General features: G+C 33.7%; 1 protein-coding gene and 1 pseudogene across 11 annotated transcripts in view; one reads left to right on the plus strand and one right to left on the minus strand.

Moving 5' to 3' along the window:
- The window catches only part of Chd9 (chromodomain helicase DNA binding protein 9), a 225,957-nt gene that overhangs the window by 102,303 nt on the left and 107,461 nt on the right, over positions 1–16,193 (minus strand). For 7 of the 11 annotated variants that reach the window (XM_023721770.1, XM_023721774.1, XM_023721772.1 and 4 more), the window contains one exon: positions 7,991–8,322. In XM_023721770.1, coding sequence (XP_023577538.1) covers positions 7,991–8,322 — 332 coding nt within the window. Of the gene's footprint in view, positions 1–7,990; positions 8,323–9,068; positions 9,321–9,428; positions 9,833–16,193 lie in introns of those variants that run through there. The other 4 variants (XM_023721777.1, XM_023721776.1, XM_023721779.1 and 1 more) reach the window with 3 other exon arrangements.
- Positions 9,796–16,193, plus strand: part of LOC111818268 — a 43,270-nt pseudogene continuing 36,872 nt past the window's right edge.

Raw genomic sequence — 16,193 nt, forward strand, 5'->3', positions numbered from 1 at the left:
AGCACCTACTTAGAACAAGCTTAGCAAAGCACAGGGACCGTGGTTCAATCCCCCAGCACCACATGCCAGCCCACCCTGCCCCCTGGTGGGCTAAGCTGGCCACTCACTCACACACACACAAACACACATTAAATAAATAAAATAAAATTTAAAAAAAAGAGATAAATCCCCCCTTTATAGATATGGATCTCAACTCCAAGATCCTCATTTTGTAAGTGGGATCCAAATATTACTATTAAAATAGTGCCAAAGACACTCTGATGCTTGTGAGACACTGGATCAAGAATGGCAATTAATGTAGAAAACTAGGAACATTTAAAATTTTAAAATGCCTTTAACTGTATCTCAGCTGATTCTGAGAAATTCTCTAAAATACACAAAAAAGCATAGGTAGGGAAAGTTCAGCTCAAAAAGATGAAAGGAACTAAAGTCACAAATGTAATAAAAATAAATAACTCTTTTCACCTAGATTATTCCCAAACTATTTTCAAATAAAATGGCAACATACTTCATCCAGTTAAAAAAAATACTAAAAAAAAAAAAAAAATAGTTTAATACATGAGAACAAGGCAAAACTATATTATCTTTAGTAAATAATTAACATTAAGGTTTCTCTTTCAAGTAACCAGAAATCTACTGCATATACAATGGCAATGGATGGCCATAAATGCTATCTGCAGGAAATCCTATGACTCAAAAGTAAAACAAGTAAGATAAAACTAAGCAAAATATCCACTCGCTACAGAATAATATAGCATTTTCCATCAGATTACAGTTTACTGTATTAACTCTAAAATGCTTCACTCTAAATACAGTCTTCAAATAAAGTACTAACTTATTTTAAGGAGAAACATTTCCAAAATAAAGCAACAATAAATAAATAAATAAATAAAGCAACAAAATAATGTAGAACCCATTAAGACCAAAAGTAAGGGGCCAGACAGATAGCTCAGCGGACTAAAGCACCTGCTTAGGTGTAGGGACTAGTGTTTGATCCCAGGTGTGCTGTACCCTTCTCCCTCCCCCCAGGGCACACTGAGATGGCCACTGAGACTGGGCATGTTGGCCCATGCCTACAATGCCAGCATTTGGGATGCTGAAAACAGGAGAATCACTATGAATCTTATCTGTGTAGTGAGACCCTGTAGACCCTGTACTAAATACATTAAATAAATAAATAAATAAATAAACAAACAAATGTAAACCTATTTTCAGTGTTAGCAGATCATAGCAACAGATATTAAGGCAATCAAAAAAACTCTAAAACTTGTTTCTGACACAAAAAAGTAATTTGAAACTAAGATATAAATTTGAAATGTCAATTTGTTTGATAAGTAAAGGCACTACAAAACTGCAGTGTTTATATCTGATATGTCTATATTTGATTTTACATGTAATTGCCCCCGTTTGCTCTCTATAACTGAACAAGAATCTTAACCAGCTAGTCCATTTGTTACCATTCACAGACTTAATTTATTGTAAGTGAAGAAAGCAGACAAAAATATTGTTTCACATTATTTTTCTTTGAAGCCCAATGAAAGGTACTGAGGCTATTTTAAAGTCACAGAAGATAAACTTTAATTTTTTAGTAAAGTGAATGGAAGTGAAATGACTTCCGTTCAAAGTTCACTTCAAGATGTCACTTTAAACTCATCTTGGAAAAAGCAAGCAAGTTTTAAAAAACCTTCATTTTAGAGGCTGGTGAGATGGCTCAGTGGTCTAAAGCACCTACTTAGAACAAGCTTAGCAAAGCACAGGGAACACGGTTCAATCCCCCAGCACCACATGCCAGCCAGCCCCGCCCCCTGGTGGGCTGAGCTGGCCACACACACACACACACACACACATACACACACACACACACACACACACACACAAATAAATGAATAAATTTTAAAAAAAAAATTTTAAAAACCCTTCATTTTAGCTGCAACTATAATTTCAAATAAGTGAAAGCAACATTGTATTGTAAGCTTTTGGTAAGTTTGATGATGTGGAATTTCTTTTAAGTTGTACATCATTTTTTTTTTTTTAAACCTAAAATCACTGCACTGCTTCATACAAATAATCATTAAGGATATACATAATACCTAAGTATTAATCAATATATTTATCAGCACATACTTATTTATGTTTTTGGTTTTATTGAGATAGGTTTCACTAGGTAGTTCAGGCTGGCTTTGAACTACTGGCGATATTCCTGCCTTTGCCTTCCAAATACTGGAGTTCCAGGCATATGCCTATATGTCCAGCCACATTTTATCTGTCAAACATATATACATTTTTCACATTTTAACATCTCTACAATCAGGATCTACTTAGTAATACACTAGTTCTAACTTATAACATTTTCTTACTAACACATAAAATAATGGAATGTCATAATCAATGACACTGTAGATTCAATGATAAATGGCATATCTCTATTCTAACAGACACTACTGATATTATATAAAAGTGTAATTCTTAAAAAGTACAATGCAAACCTTAATTTAAATTCATAAAAAGTAACATATGTATTATCTTCCTGTTAATATGAAACTTTTTTGTTTTAACTAAGTTTTTAAATTTAGATGTAAGCAGTAAAATTTGTAAAAAAAAAAAAAAAAACTTATCTGCTTGCCTTTGAAAAATTACAGGACTTACATAAAGACTTAGAATGATATAATTTAAAAAAACACACACATAACAAATTTATTCCATGGTTTTCTATTTGTTTTTATGAAAGAAAGGCTCACTGGTCTTGAAACTACTGTGTAGCCCAGGTAGGCCTCAAACTTGCAATCCTTCCTCAGTTCCCCCAAATTACTGGGATTAAGGGTATACACAACCACTACCGCATGCATGTTTTTAGGTGCTTTCTATTTACTACATGTCAAGGAAGAATGGCAGGCATTGTTTCAAAATCCCTGTATCTTTGAAGAGTTTACAACCATGGGCTCATTTGTCATGTTATTAACTTGAAATGTAAAGTTACCATTTCTGATGGCTACTGTTATTTTTTTCCCTCAGATTTTGTACAATCTTATTTTTCCTTCAAATTTTGTTATACAGGTGGAAGTGTCTAAAGATGCACGTGTCACCATACACATACTTTAAAAAATATACACATATATATGAAATGGTAAGTATCAATGAATATTATTTTCCTCGTTCTTTCTTGGCAGTTCAAAAAATTATATCAGAGGCTGAGCACGGAGCTCAGGGGAACAGTGTTAGCCTAGCATGGACAAGATCCTGGGTTAAAGATTCCTAGAACTAAAAACAGAAAACCTGAAACATTATAGCAAACAAAAACATACTGTGTTTTTGATATTTAAGTTACGCTGTTTTCCTTTATTTGTGACATGACTTAATTCCTACTTGAGTTTGATAAACACCTCTAAATTCAGCAACTAAGCTGCAGTTCAGTGGTAAATTAATACCATGTATAAAACCCCAGGTTCAATCCCCAGCACCAATAAATAAATCTCCAAATGTAGATATTTTCTGCCACAACTAAAGAGAAAAGCTACTTCTAGTACCTAGTTACTAGTATTCCTGTAACAAACAGAATTATGAATAAAAAAGTAAAGACTGCCACTGACTAAACAACTATGGCCATAAGAACATCTGTAAATATATAACGTGTTCATCTGTAACAAAAAAAAAAATTCTAATAACAGAGAACACAATTTCAACTAATTTGAAAACAACAAATATAAATTTTAAAATGCTTCAACAAAATCATGTGATATCTCTTTACATTTATATAATCTAACATGAAAGCAAGCCATAAGAAAATGTGATTGTAGGTCTTAGAATGAATTCTACTAATTTATTTTACAACCTAATGTAATATTATTAAATATTTATGCTCTTATGGCCTTATTAATGGATTAACTTGCCACTTCATTTCCAATTTAATAAATCAAATCCAACTGTTTGATATCATTTAATATTTAAGCTTCCTTATGTTCATTTATTACATAAGATTCTCTCCATTCATGAAGCATCTATTATGTACCTAGTATCATTAGAAGAATATTTTTTATTCTATGTGAAAGTCTGCTTGTTAAAAACCGTCAAGATCATGAAAAATGTCAAAGCAAAAACCTTTTTTCAGTCTTACTTCATCCTTCATTTTGCCCCTGCCATTTCCACTTCAATTTACTCTTTGACATAGCCAGGGGTAGGTAACTCTCAAATGCCAGGCACACTGCAAACAAAATTTACCTACCAACTCAAAACACGACTTTCATGACAAATGGAGACATACTTCATGAAAATAACCATTAAATTAATCTACTCTCCAACATAACAAATAGTAAAGTCTAGCTTAGCCCATCTTGGTAGAGGGTATGCCTGGGCCTGCATGAAAACCTTGGTTTAACCCCTACCACTTGACAATACTGTGAAAAAGGAAAAAAAAATGTTCAAGGGAAGGAACAACTGGGATGAGGGAAAGGAGAAAAGAAAAAAGGAATGGAAAAATATATATGTATATACACAGGATAGCTTGGATAACTGTACTGATAATTTATACTGGTCTTTTTGAAAGGAACAGTTTATGCTTTTTTTTTTCTTTTTACTTTTTTGGGGACCAATTATGCATGCTTGTATCTGGTAATCCAAAAACTAATTTGAAAACAACAATATACAATATAATAACCACTGGGGCTGGTGAGATGGCTCAGTGGTCTAAAGCACCTACTTAGAACAAGCTAAGCTAAGCAAAGCCCAGGGACCCCGGTTCAATCCCCCAGCACCACATGCCAGACAGCCCCGCCCCCTGGTGGGCTGAGCTGGCCACACACACACAAAATAAACAAACAAATAAATAAATATTTAAAAAAAATAACAATAACCACTGCTGAATTCTCATCATTTTGTTTAGCAAAATTCTGTATCATTTCTATTCTTTTTTAGGGTTTTTGTTTTTTTTTTTTTGCTCTGAATGCCTTCAGGGCAGGTTTGCCTGGCTTGAGTTGTGGGGATCGAACCACAGCAACCTGAGCCTGACTGCTTTGTTGAAGCAGCCTCTTTTTTAGTATTTTTATTTTCTTAAAAAAGAAATAATTAAAACATTAAATTAAAGAAAAAATAAAGAAAAAAACATTAAATAGAAACAAAAGAAGGACAGAAAGCAGCAAGCAAAGAGATAATTTTTCTGTTTGACTTTTACCCAATAGCAGAGCGTTAAGACAATGTATGTAGCTAGATGAGCATAAACTTGTAAAGTTGTGTGGTTCCTGGCTTGTGCCTTTTCCTTAAATAATTACATGCTATTTATATGTTCAGAAAATATTAATAGCTAACACTTGTTTAATATTGATGTTTTCAATGCTATTAACTCATTTTAACCTTAAGTGAGGCAAGTACTATCATTATTCATACTTTATGAAATAGAGGTTAAGCATCTGTCCAGATTTATACTGTTTGTGACCAGTAAAGCAGAAATTGAACAAACACAAATGGCTTCAGAAGCAAAGAATTTTAACCACATTACCATACTGTATAACCTAATCTGTAAGTCATAAAATTATGGTAGAAATTCAATCAAATTGTATAAAAATGCTCCGACCAGAACACTTCCTTGCATTGAAAAATAAAATCTATAAAAGTGACAAATAATAAAGTTTCAAGGACACTGGCAAGTAGAGATAGTATTATTTTTCTTCACACTAGTAGCTAGATTGCATCAAATCACATCTATGAGTTAAACATGTACTCTGTACACCAACCATATAGTACACCAACTATAAATTATGTTTATAATTTTGTTTTATATTTTATACTGCTGGCAAACTGAACACACATTGCCTTCCAAATTATATGATGTCAGTAATCTGACATCAGCAGACCAATTTGAAAACAATAAAAAAGTTTTTAGAGTTTCATTTACATAAAATGCTGCAGCTAGTTGAAATGATACAACTGACCTTTATTTAAATGATTCCTGACGAAAGAATTAAACTTGACAAATTTAAAACAATGTGGGGCTGGCCAGACAGCTCAGTAGACTAAAGCGCCTGCTTAGGCAGAGTGCAGTGGCCAGGGTTCCATCCCCAGCATGCCCTGTGGAAGACTGCAATTGAGACTGGGTGTGATGGTGTGCGCCTGTAATCCCAGTGCTCGGGAGGCTGAAAACAGGAGAATCAGTACAAGTGGGATGTGATGTGTAATGAACCCCTGTAGACCCTGTACTAAATACTTAAAAAAAAAAAAAAAAAAAAAAAAAGGTAGTTTTACTCTAGTAAGTTAATATTATATAGGCAAGCTTGAATTTTGCTTACTTGCCTACAAATCATGAATTTTTCCCAAAAGGCCTAAGGCTTGGACTAAAGCTCAATGACTGAATGCCTGCGACAGCGATTACGACTATAATCCCAGCACTCAGGGTGGGTAGGACAGGAGGACACCAAGTTTGAGCCCAGCCTGGACAATTTAGGCACTTTGTAAGATTCATGCATAAAATATAAAGTAGTAAGTTTTTAAAAGGCTAGAGAAGTAACTCGGTGCAAAGGTGATGGAATCATTCCCCTGTACCATTAAGCTTTATTTTTCATGTTTCTCCATAATTTAATTATTTTTCACTTTCCATTTTGTAGATTAAGTCTTAAATCAGATTGACTTCTGGTTATCTTTGCTGCTAGCTGCTCTAGTTCCCTTCTCTCAAATTTAAAGCAAATAACAAGTTACTACAACTTGTGGAATTTATTAACCAGTTATTTATTTTATTCATTGTTTTTTAATATATTATTCTCTCAAATACCTTTCTGTTACTCTCTGAAGAAATAAAAACTGGAAAATCTGAATTATATTAAATTCTAGCATAGCAAAAGATTAAACGAGTTTCCTAAACTAGATATAATTTTAGAAAATGACATACTTTCACACCAAAACTTCTAAAAAAATAAATGAGTAGAACATTAACTTTAGAATTTCATTTTAGCTACCTGTAAATAAAAAGCAGTCAATAATATTACTTATTGATCTATTATAACAAGAGAAGTTATATTGTTTATTGGATTGTTCTGAAAGGCATCCAGACCAAACTAAATAATACAATTTGTTTAAAAAAAAAAATTCAATTTGGTGGCTGTACTTGAAAGGCTAAAATGTATTTGGTTTACAAAATTGTTTTTATTATGAATATATAGCCTTTCAATAATTTTTAAGCAAATAATGATGTATAAAAAGGGAATTTTTATTTTGTGTGGCTGTTAGAAAACTAAGATTAAACATGCTAAAATTCCACAGAAAGCCTTTAAAAGTGACCAACAGTCTTGCAGGGACAATTCTTATTTATGTCTGACTTAAGTTATATTTACTTCTATAGGCAAAACAAATATACACATTAAAGCAAATAACTATTGTTTCATTTTTCTGAAAAAGTATTAAACAGTGAAACAAAAACAACAGGATGAATGTATCTTCCAGAACAATTCTTTATCCTTATAATTCTCTTGAAGCATTAATCCTCACCTGGCCTCTTCATTACAAAGAGTAAATTAGACACTATATAGGACTAAATCAGTAAGTGCTACAAGCTGCTTATTATTGTTGACTTACACTTTTGCCCCCATTCCATTTAGTTCAAAGCTGTTGAAGAGTTAGTTTTATGAGAAAATAATGTATTTCTTGTTTTTAAACTGTCAGGTGCCTTTGAGGTATAGTATAACTAAGAGGTTAAAAATTTCATAAATACTCTCAATGCATACTTAATAAAGTGAAGGCACAGCAATGTGGATTTTAATTGATTTGTATTTTTCCCTTATCTATTTCATTTTCTTTCATTAATACTAACACTCAAAAAAGCTATGTAAATATAACAATTAAATTTAGAAAATCCTAGAATATTACTAATTCATTCAAAAAAGAAGTACATATAGTATAGTATCTAGCACTAAAACTTCAGGGTTGGAGTAACCACCACATCAATAGCAGAAAGTAAAATAAGTTAAGCTTTAATAACAAACTGAAAGAAATTAATCAGTAACCAACTTACCCAATTTTTGTCTTCTCTTTTAACTTAGAACACGTTTTTGTTTTTTTGCTTTCTTTGTCCTTTGGCTTTGATTTTATCCTTCGACCTTTCTTTTCCTCTTTTCCTTCAACTGAAGCACTAGGAAAGTTTTCAGGGCTCATTACTCGAGGAATATTGCGCTCCCCACGCTCCTTTGCTTTTGCTATAGCTTCTGATATTATACGATTAGCCTTTTCTTGCTTGCTTTCTGTTTCCACCTTTTTTCTCTGCTTCTTCTCAGACATGACTCTCACCTGGGTATTCTGCAACTTAGTGTATGTCCCAGAACCATCACTCTTCTTGGAAGATGGAGGCTAGGGAAACCAAAATATGTTTTTTATAGAACACACCAAAAAAAAAAAAAAAAAAAAAAAAATTAAAATTAAGTGTACAGAACTAAAATCATATGAGCCAAATATGTGAGCGCTACAAACAAATTTAAAATAAGACATTTTGCGTATCAAGAAATTAGTATAAGTATAAACAGCTAGACTGCTGCTTTGAAAATAAAGGTTATGGGAGGATATATACATATTCATTATTTTTCATGGCTTGTTTGGTTAATTCAGATTTTGTCCTGTAAATGTAGTTTACTTGAATTTTTCTTGTAAGTAACATTTTGCATTTGGAATAAGTCCTTCCATTCTAGAACTCTGAAAATTACTCATAAATTTAAAATAGCAATTTAAATTTTAAGTCAACACTCTTTAGTTTATTGATTTTTAAAAAATAAAACCCATTTTAAGACTAGAACAAGTACATGAAATCATTTTAATGCAGCAATATCACTAGTTAGTAAACACATTCTCATACTTAAAATTAGAGAAAGTTTTAGTTTTCCCATGAAAGAGTTAAACATGGATTTCTTTTTTCTTTTTTTATGTCACAATTATTTTGCTCAAGAAATCTGGGAAAGAAACAAGTTCTAGAGCTTTAAATTAAAATTATTAATATTTTAGCAATATCACAGGAAGCAGATCAACAGCATTTTAAAATAATTTCTCCTTCAAACACACATTCATCCACATACACTTAGATCGCAGTTTTGTTATGTTCTTACCCGTAAACATGCCTCTGACTATAGCAAAGAAAACAACGATCAGGAATTTCCAAACACATTTTCATGCTGATTCCAGTGTGCTTCACTGGTATCGTTTCTATACCTGCCTCACCAAAGGTTTCATAGCAGTACTAAGCACTGGAAAAGGAAGAAGGGCTCAGAATTGCTCACTAAAATGCCACCTTAAGGCCTACAGGCTATAACAAATAACCAAGACTGGAGAAAACAGCAACAAGCTCAAGATGGCGATGCAGCACGACTCCTGCAGCAGCAGCCAGTAATAAGGAAGGTTATTCAATCCCATTAGCCTTTTAGCCCAAAGAACCCCTCCTCCTCCCACTCATTCAGGCTTTCACTTACCCTTCCTCTTGGCCTCTTCACTGAAGACATTTTTGGCGTCAGACAAAGGCTTGCCCTCTGCTTTTTCACCACCCCAGGCAGTGCTCAAGAAAAAAGCATTGAAAGAAGATTCCTAAATGGCCTATTTAGCAAGCTGCAACCAAGAGATGCACAACCCTCCACAAACACACATTTTGATTTATCAACACATTTCTGCCTTGGCAAGTTTATATCTACTGTTCATCCTATTTAGGTATGATAAAGGCTACAAATCCTCCTAAAAAAGCTGAGTTTCCTCAACAGCTATAAGCAGATAGCCAGATTCCAACAAAGCACAGAAAGAAATGAATGCACAAAGCATCAAAATGCATCAGCATGAATATTAGAGATGTCGTTAAAAATACTGACTCCTTCTGCGGAAGTAGGCCAGCAGATGGTGCTACCAGTTATTATTCCATTAGACTCTGCAATTTAACCCCCAATGGACTGTACTTCCCTCCATGTAACATATTAACACTCACCCTGCCATTTCCTGCAGTGAAGTTTTTTTTTTTTAATATACATAAAAAAGGTTTTTAAAAAAATCACACAGAAACCAAAACAGTAGTGAAATGCCTTCAGGTGGCTATCAATATTTTTAAAAATCTAATACAATTTTTACTGGAAAAAGTATTCATGAACTCTGTAATTCTTAAAATACTGAAAATAGCTGGAGATGTGTAAAGGGTTAAAAAAAACAGGCCATTCAAATGAATACTTAACAAGTGACTTCTTAAGAAACCAGACAAAGTGTCTTATGACTCTTTAACAGAAAAGTCAAGCTTTATTTTAAAAACAGAAATAAAGATTTTTTTCATTTAAATTCTAAAAAGAAGCTTAAGATTTTAAAATAAACAAATAAGAACTATTTACCAAGAATTACTATTCATTACTAATCTGGATGAATACATTATTTTATTTCCTAAAAGGAAATTCATAAAACTTTTCTAACCTTTACTTCTCAATGTTATTTTAACTTAACTGCTGAGTTTTTCTGATAAAATTTTAAGTTTAGTCCCTTGCTAAAAATAAATAAGTAGCAACTTTTCTCTGGTACAACTTTTCTTTCTATAAGAATTGAGAGTGTTTCAGTAGGCAATACTCTTAAATGGCTGAAACAAAATTTCACTGATTTGAAATTCAACTGTATTTTTTTGATTAGTGCCATTTTTGTTTGGTTGTTCCTGGCTAATAATCTGATATTGTTATCAAAACACACTTTTTTGTCTTCTTTTTCCTTTTGGGCACCAAAGGTCACAAAAGAGAAAAAGTTGTTTGAATAGTGTCCTTAAAAAAATCAATCTAGACAGCATGAGAGGAAATTAAGTGCAGGGGCCACTAACCACAAGAAAAAGGTATTAATGACCTGATTGGTCATGGAAGTGCCAAGTATAATTATAATAATTTTATGTGTTAACTAATTTAATCCTGAAAGGTAAATGGGTGATAACAGTTATAATGGAGAGAAAAGAAGTACTTTTGCAGCAGCATTGTACAATGACAGAAGGGACCTACAAGTAAACAATAAAGACATAGGGATTGGGAAGCTAGCTCAGTAGAATAAGTGCTTGCTTGGCAAGTTCAAGGGCCTGAGTTCAATCCCTGGAAAGATTATATTTGGTTCAGACAATTATAATTTATAGGTGGTAACTTAAATACGAAAGAGTTACTTTCTTATAACTACACAGACTAATAACCAACATAGGATGAAAATTTGTTTTTTTCCAACATTCTTTCAAAAAGGCAGATAACAACTAGATAGTTTTGGGCGACCGCTGAATAACATGAAGACTCATTTCTTAGTTTCTAAGACAAGTATTGGACCCTACTTGAGAAAGCCTATTTTAGTGTGTGATATGGTTAATTCTTTTCATACTGAGTTTAAAAAAGAGCTCTAGCAATTGGAAATTTTTTTTTTAAATTTTATTTATTTATTTATTTATTAGAGAGAGAGAGAGAGAGAGAGAGAGAGAGAGACCAGCTCAGCCCACCAGGGGGCAGGGCTGGCTGGCATGTGGTGCTGGGGGATTGAACCGTGGTCCCTGATGCTTTTGCTAAGCTTGTTCTAAGTAGGTGCTTTAGACCACTGAGCCATCTCTCCAGCCCCTGGAAATTTGCTATTAGATCCTCAGATACAGTGTCAAGGCTGAGTAGATTGTAGTTGTAGATTCCAGGATGCAGCTCCGTGGTAGAATGTTTACCTACCATATATAGGTACCTGCATTTGACAACCAGCAATGGGGGAGAAATGTCAATTCCCCTGCACTTTCATTGCCTTTAATCACAATATAACACTTTTACAGTGCTTTTAAGTAAGAGACTCTTTCACCTACCTAAAAATCCCAACTGTTTAACAAAATCTTAATAGCAGATAATAGTGAATCTGTTATCGAATATTTCTCCTAGTAAAGTAAAACTATTTCCTGCAGAACATAAACATTGAGGAGTTAAGTTTCCAAGCATCTTGACTGTCAAGTATTTTCCAATTCACAATCAAGTACGAACATACAATGTTAAGGCTTTTCTTTCTATTCCTTTGCCCTATCTAAGGAGTAATCAATTTCTGTCTAATCTATTTAATTGTATTTTACTTGTTTTTCTCTACTCAGTTCCCATAGTTCCTGTTGTATTAATTTTCAATTCAATATATTAGATTATGTAGGAAAACTGTATTGTAGATACTAAAATTTTGGGGGTGAAAGAGCATCAGTTATATAATTTGCTCTCAAACAGAATAAGGCAAAATAATTTCTTTGGGGGCTGGGGAGATAGCTCAGTAGAGTAAGTGCTTGCTTTGTAAGCATAAGGGACGGAGTTCAATCCCTGATTCTTCAAAAAAAAAAAAAAAATCTTTGTATTAGCAACTTTTCTGTATTTTTATTAAATTTATTGGTGCCTTTCAGGTATACATAATGATCACATTCATCATGGAAATTTGTACCTGTATAATTTGATTCTGTCTCCTCCCTACTCTCATACCCTCCCCCTTCAACCCTCTTCCTCTTATTTACAAAACTTTGTTTTGTATTTTATTTTTTTCACTTGTTTTTCTTTTTCTTTTCTTTTTGTCCCTCTACCTCCTCCCTAATTCCTCTTCCCACTTGAACATTTTCTTCCTTTTTCACATTATCTATCATACCTTCTGATCCTTATTTACACTTCTGATTTCTCACACCAGAGAAAGAATGCAATATTTATGCATGTGTCTGATTTATTTCATTTAAAGTATAGTCTCAAGGTGCATCCATTAAACTAGAAATACCTCAAGCTTATCCCTCTTTATGGTGTAGTAGTACTCAATTGTATTTAAAAAATAAAAAATAAAAAAAACCACCACATCTTTATCTACTCATCAGTTGATGGGCATTTGGGCTTTTCCCAAGATTTAGCTGGATCAAATGTTATGTCTGGTCCTAGTTTTTTGAGGAAGCTCCAATTGATTTCCACAGTGGTTGCACAAGTCTACACTCGCACCAAACAGTGTTGGCTGGGGAAGGGGTTCCTTTTCCCCCACAGACCTGACAGCATTTATTATTGGTTATTTCTTGACAAGAGGCATTCTTTCTGGGGTAAGAGGGACTCTTGGTGTTGTTTTATTTTCTTCTTCAAAATTTTATTGATAAACAGCAATGAGACAGCTTCAAATCAAATCGGAAGTACAGTTTCAACGAATAATACACTGCATACATTCTTCCTAGTGGTTAATTGCTGTACAAGATGCAGACTTGAGATCCTATTTACAAACACCATTAGAACAAATCATTCTATTCATTAAGAGAATGCAACTATATATCTATCCTAACCACTTTGAATACACAGATACAAAATGGACATTCATCGGTATACCCCATTTGTTTTAAGTTCCGTTATTGAATATTATAGGTGTGTAAACTCAGCAAAATATTCTAAAAGAGTCCAGTAGCCCATAATAGCATTGGGTCTAAAGAGAAAGAGTCAGGATGGGGGCGTGAACCGGCGACCTCGCGCTCCACAGCCCGGCGCCAAGACCGCTGCCTCTTGGTGTTGTTTTAATTTGCATCTCTCAAATGACCAGTGATGTTGAACATTTTTTCATTTATTTATTTACCGTTTCCACTTCTTCTGAGAAGTATCAATTTCAGATGTTCATTTTGTGCCTTTAAACTGGGGGGGGGTTCTTATTTATTCATTTATTTAGTTAGTTCTTTATATATATTTTAAATTGAAGTCCTTTGAGGAACAGTTGGCAAAATATTTTCCCACACTGAGGTTGTCTCTTTACTCTTAGTGGTATCTCTTGCTGTGCAAAAGCTTTTTAAGATGAGATCTCACTTGCTGATTCTTTGTGACAACCTCTTATGATTGTGTTCATAAAGTGCTTGTCTACACCAATGTCTTAAGATTATATGTGTCTGTATTTAATATTTAGATCTTTGATCCATTTTAACTTTAGTGTAATCTTCCTTTTTTAAAGAAAGTATTGTAGTTTTCTTTTTGTATTTTTCTTTTGGGGGGGAAGGGTCTACAGGGCATTCAGGGTCTCACTACTACATCAGACTCTAGTGATCCACCTGTTTACAGCCTCCCCAGATCTGGGATTACAGGCGTGCGCCACCAGGCCCAGTCTCAACTGCTGTCTCAGTGCACTCTGGGGTCAGGGCCGGCACAGCAGACCTGGGGATCAACACCCTTGTCCCTGCGCCTGCTTGCAGGTGCTTTAAGCCACTGAACTCTCTGGCGGCCCCTTGTAGTTCTAAACATAGAGGTCTTTTACCTCCGTCATTTAGACTAATTCAGAGCTATTTCATTTATTTCTATGCTATTGTGAAAGTATTATTTTCCTAATTTCTCTCTTAGTAAGTTCATTTTTTTGTGTACAGCAAGGTTTTTTTTTTTTTTTTTTTTTGAGGGTTAACTTTGTAGCCAGCTACACTACTGAATTTGTTTATTAAATCTAAGTCTTTTATGGGCCGGGGAGATGGCTCAGTGGAATAAGCACTTCCCTGGCAAGCGCAAGGGCCTGAGTTCAATCCCCGGTTCCACAAATAAATAAATAAATAAATAAAATCAAAATTAAATCTAAGTCTTTTGGTAGAGTTTTGAAGTCTATGTACAGTATCATGTCACTTGCATATAATGATAACACCTTTCCCATCATTATTAATTTTATTTTTTTCTCTTGCCTAACGGCTCTGGCTAATGTTTCCAGAAATATACTGAATAAGAGTGGTGACAGTGGACATCTTTGTCTTGTTCCTGAGTTTAGAGTGAAAGTTTTCAGTTTTTGTACATTTACCATCATGTTGCCTGTTGGTTAATAATAGTTGGCTTTTATTAGATTGAGATAAAGACTATCTTTCCAATTTATTCCAGGGATTTTTTTGATCAGGAATTGGTGTTGAACTGTTGTCAAATGTTTTTGTGCATCTACTGAGATAATCATATGGCTTTTGTCCTTGGCTCTGTTAATATGGTATATTTATTAATATGAATGCATTATACATTTCTGCATCCCTGCGATGAATCCTACTTGGTTATGGGATATAATCTGTTCAAGGATTTTCTGCATTCTCCTCACTAGTATCTTACTGTGATTTTTGCATCTATGTTCATTAGAGAGATTGGTCTATCGTTCTCTTTCCTGGTTGGGTCCTTATCTGGTTTTGGTATCGTGGTCATGTTTGCTTCCCAAAATAAATTTGGAATAGTGCTTCCCTTTCAATTTCATTGAACTGTGGCCAGGGAGATGGCTCAGTAGAATAAGTGCTTCCCTGGCAAGCACAAGGACTGAGTTCAATCCCTGGTTCCACAAAAAAAGAAAAAAGAAAAACAAATTCATTAAGCAATATGAGAAGTAGTGGTGTTGGGTGTTCTCTAAATTTCTTGTAGAATTTAGTTGTGAATCCATCAGGGTCTGGGCTTTTCTTTGTTGATACATTTTTAGTTACATTTTCTATTTCATTGACTGATACTGCTTTAGTTTTGGTAATTCACATGTATCTAGGAATTTGTCCATTTCTTTTGCATTTTTCATCTTACTACAATACAGGCTCTCAGAAGTAGATATAGATGATTTTCTGCAGGATCTGTTGTGATTTCACCCTTTTTATTGCTAATTGCATGAATCTGCATGCTTTCTTTCCTTTTTTGATAAGGTTAGCTAAGGGTTTGTCAATTTTTTTTAAATCTTTCAAAGAACCAACTCTTCACTGATTTTTTGTATTATTTTCTTAGTCTTGTTTACACTGATTTTCTGTATATTTGTAATAGTTTAAACACACTATACATATAATGTTTAAATAGTCATAGGCCTTGATTCCCAAGAACTGATAAAGGAGTAATGTATATATTATTCAAATAGTTATAGAACTTTTACAAACCAAGCAAAACAGGCAATAACATATGATACATTATTTTGATAGGAACTATGAGAAATACAGTGTTGGGGAAACTCAAGGACTTATAGGATAAATGTTTTTCATGTCATAAGTTACGAGCTAATAGCATGTCATGATGCAAATTCAGTGTGTCCAGATCAGCACTTAAAAAAATGAAATAAAAGGGTAAAGGGGGGTGTCCAACCATTACAGATATACTTTATACCTTTTAATAAAGGATCAGAAGGCTCTCATACTGCCCAGTATTTTCCCTTTTCTTTATGATGGAAAGCAGCAGCAATTTAGACTATAAACCCAAGATTTTAAAATTCAATTGGGGGTTAGGATAGATATATAGTTACATTCTCTTAAAGAATAGAGGGATTTGTTC

Source organism: Octodon degus, unplaced genomic scaffold (genome assembly GCF_000260255.1).
Source record: "Octodon degus isolate 3935 unplaced genomic scaffold, OctDeg1.0 scaffold00085, whole genome shotgun sequence".
Classification (NCBI taxonomy): Eukaryota; Metazoa; Chordata; class Mammalia; order Rodentia; family Octodontidae; genus Octodon; species Octodon degus.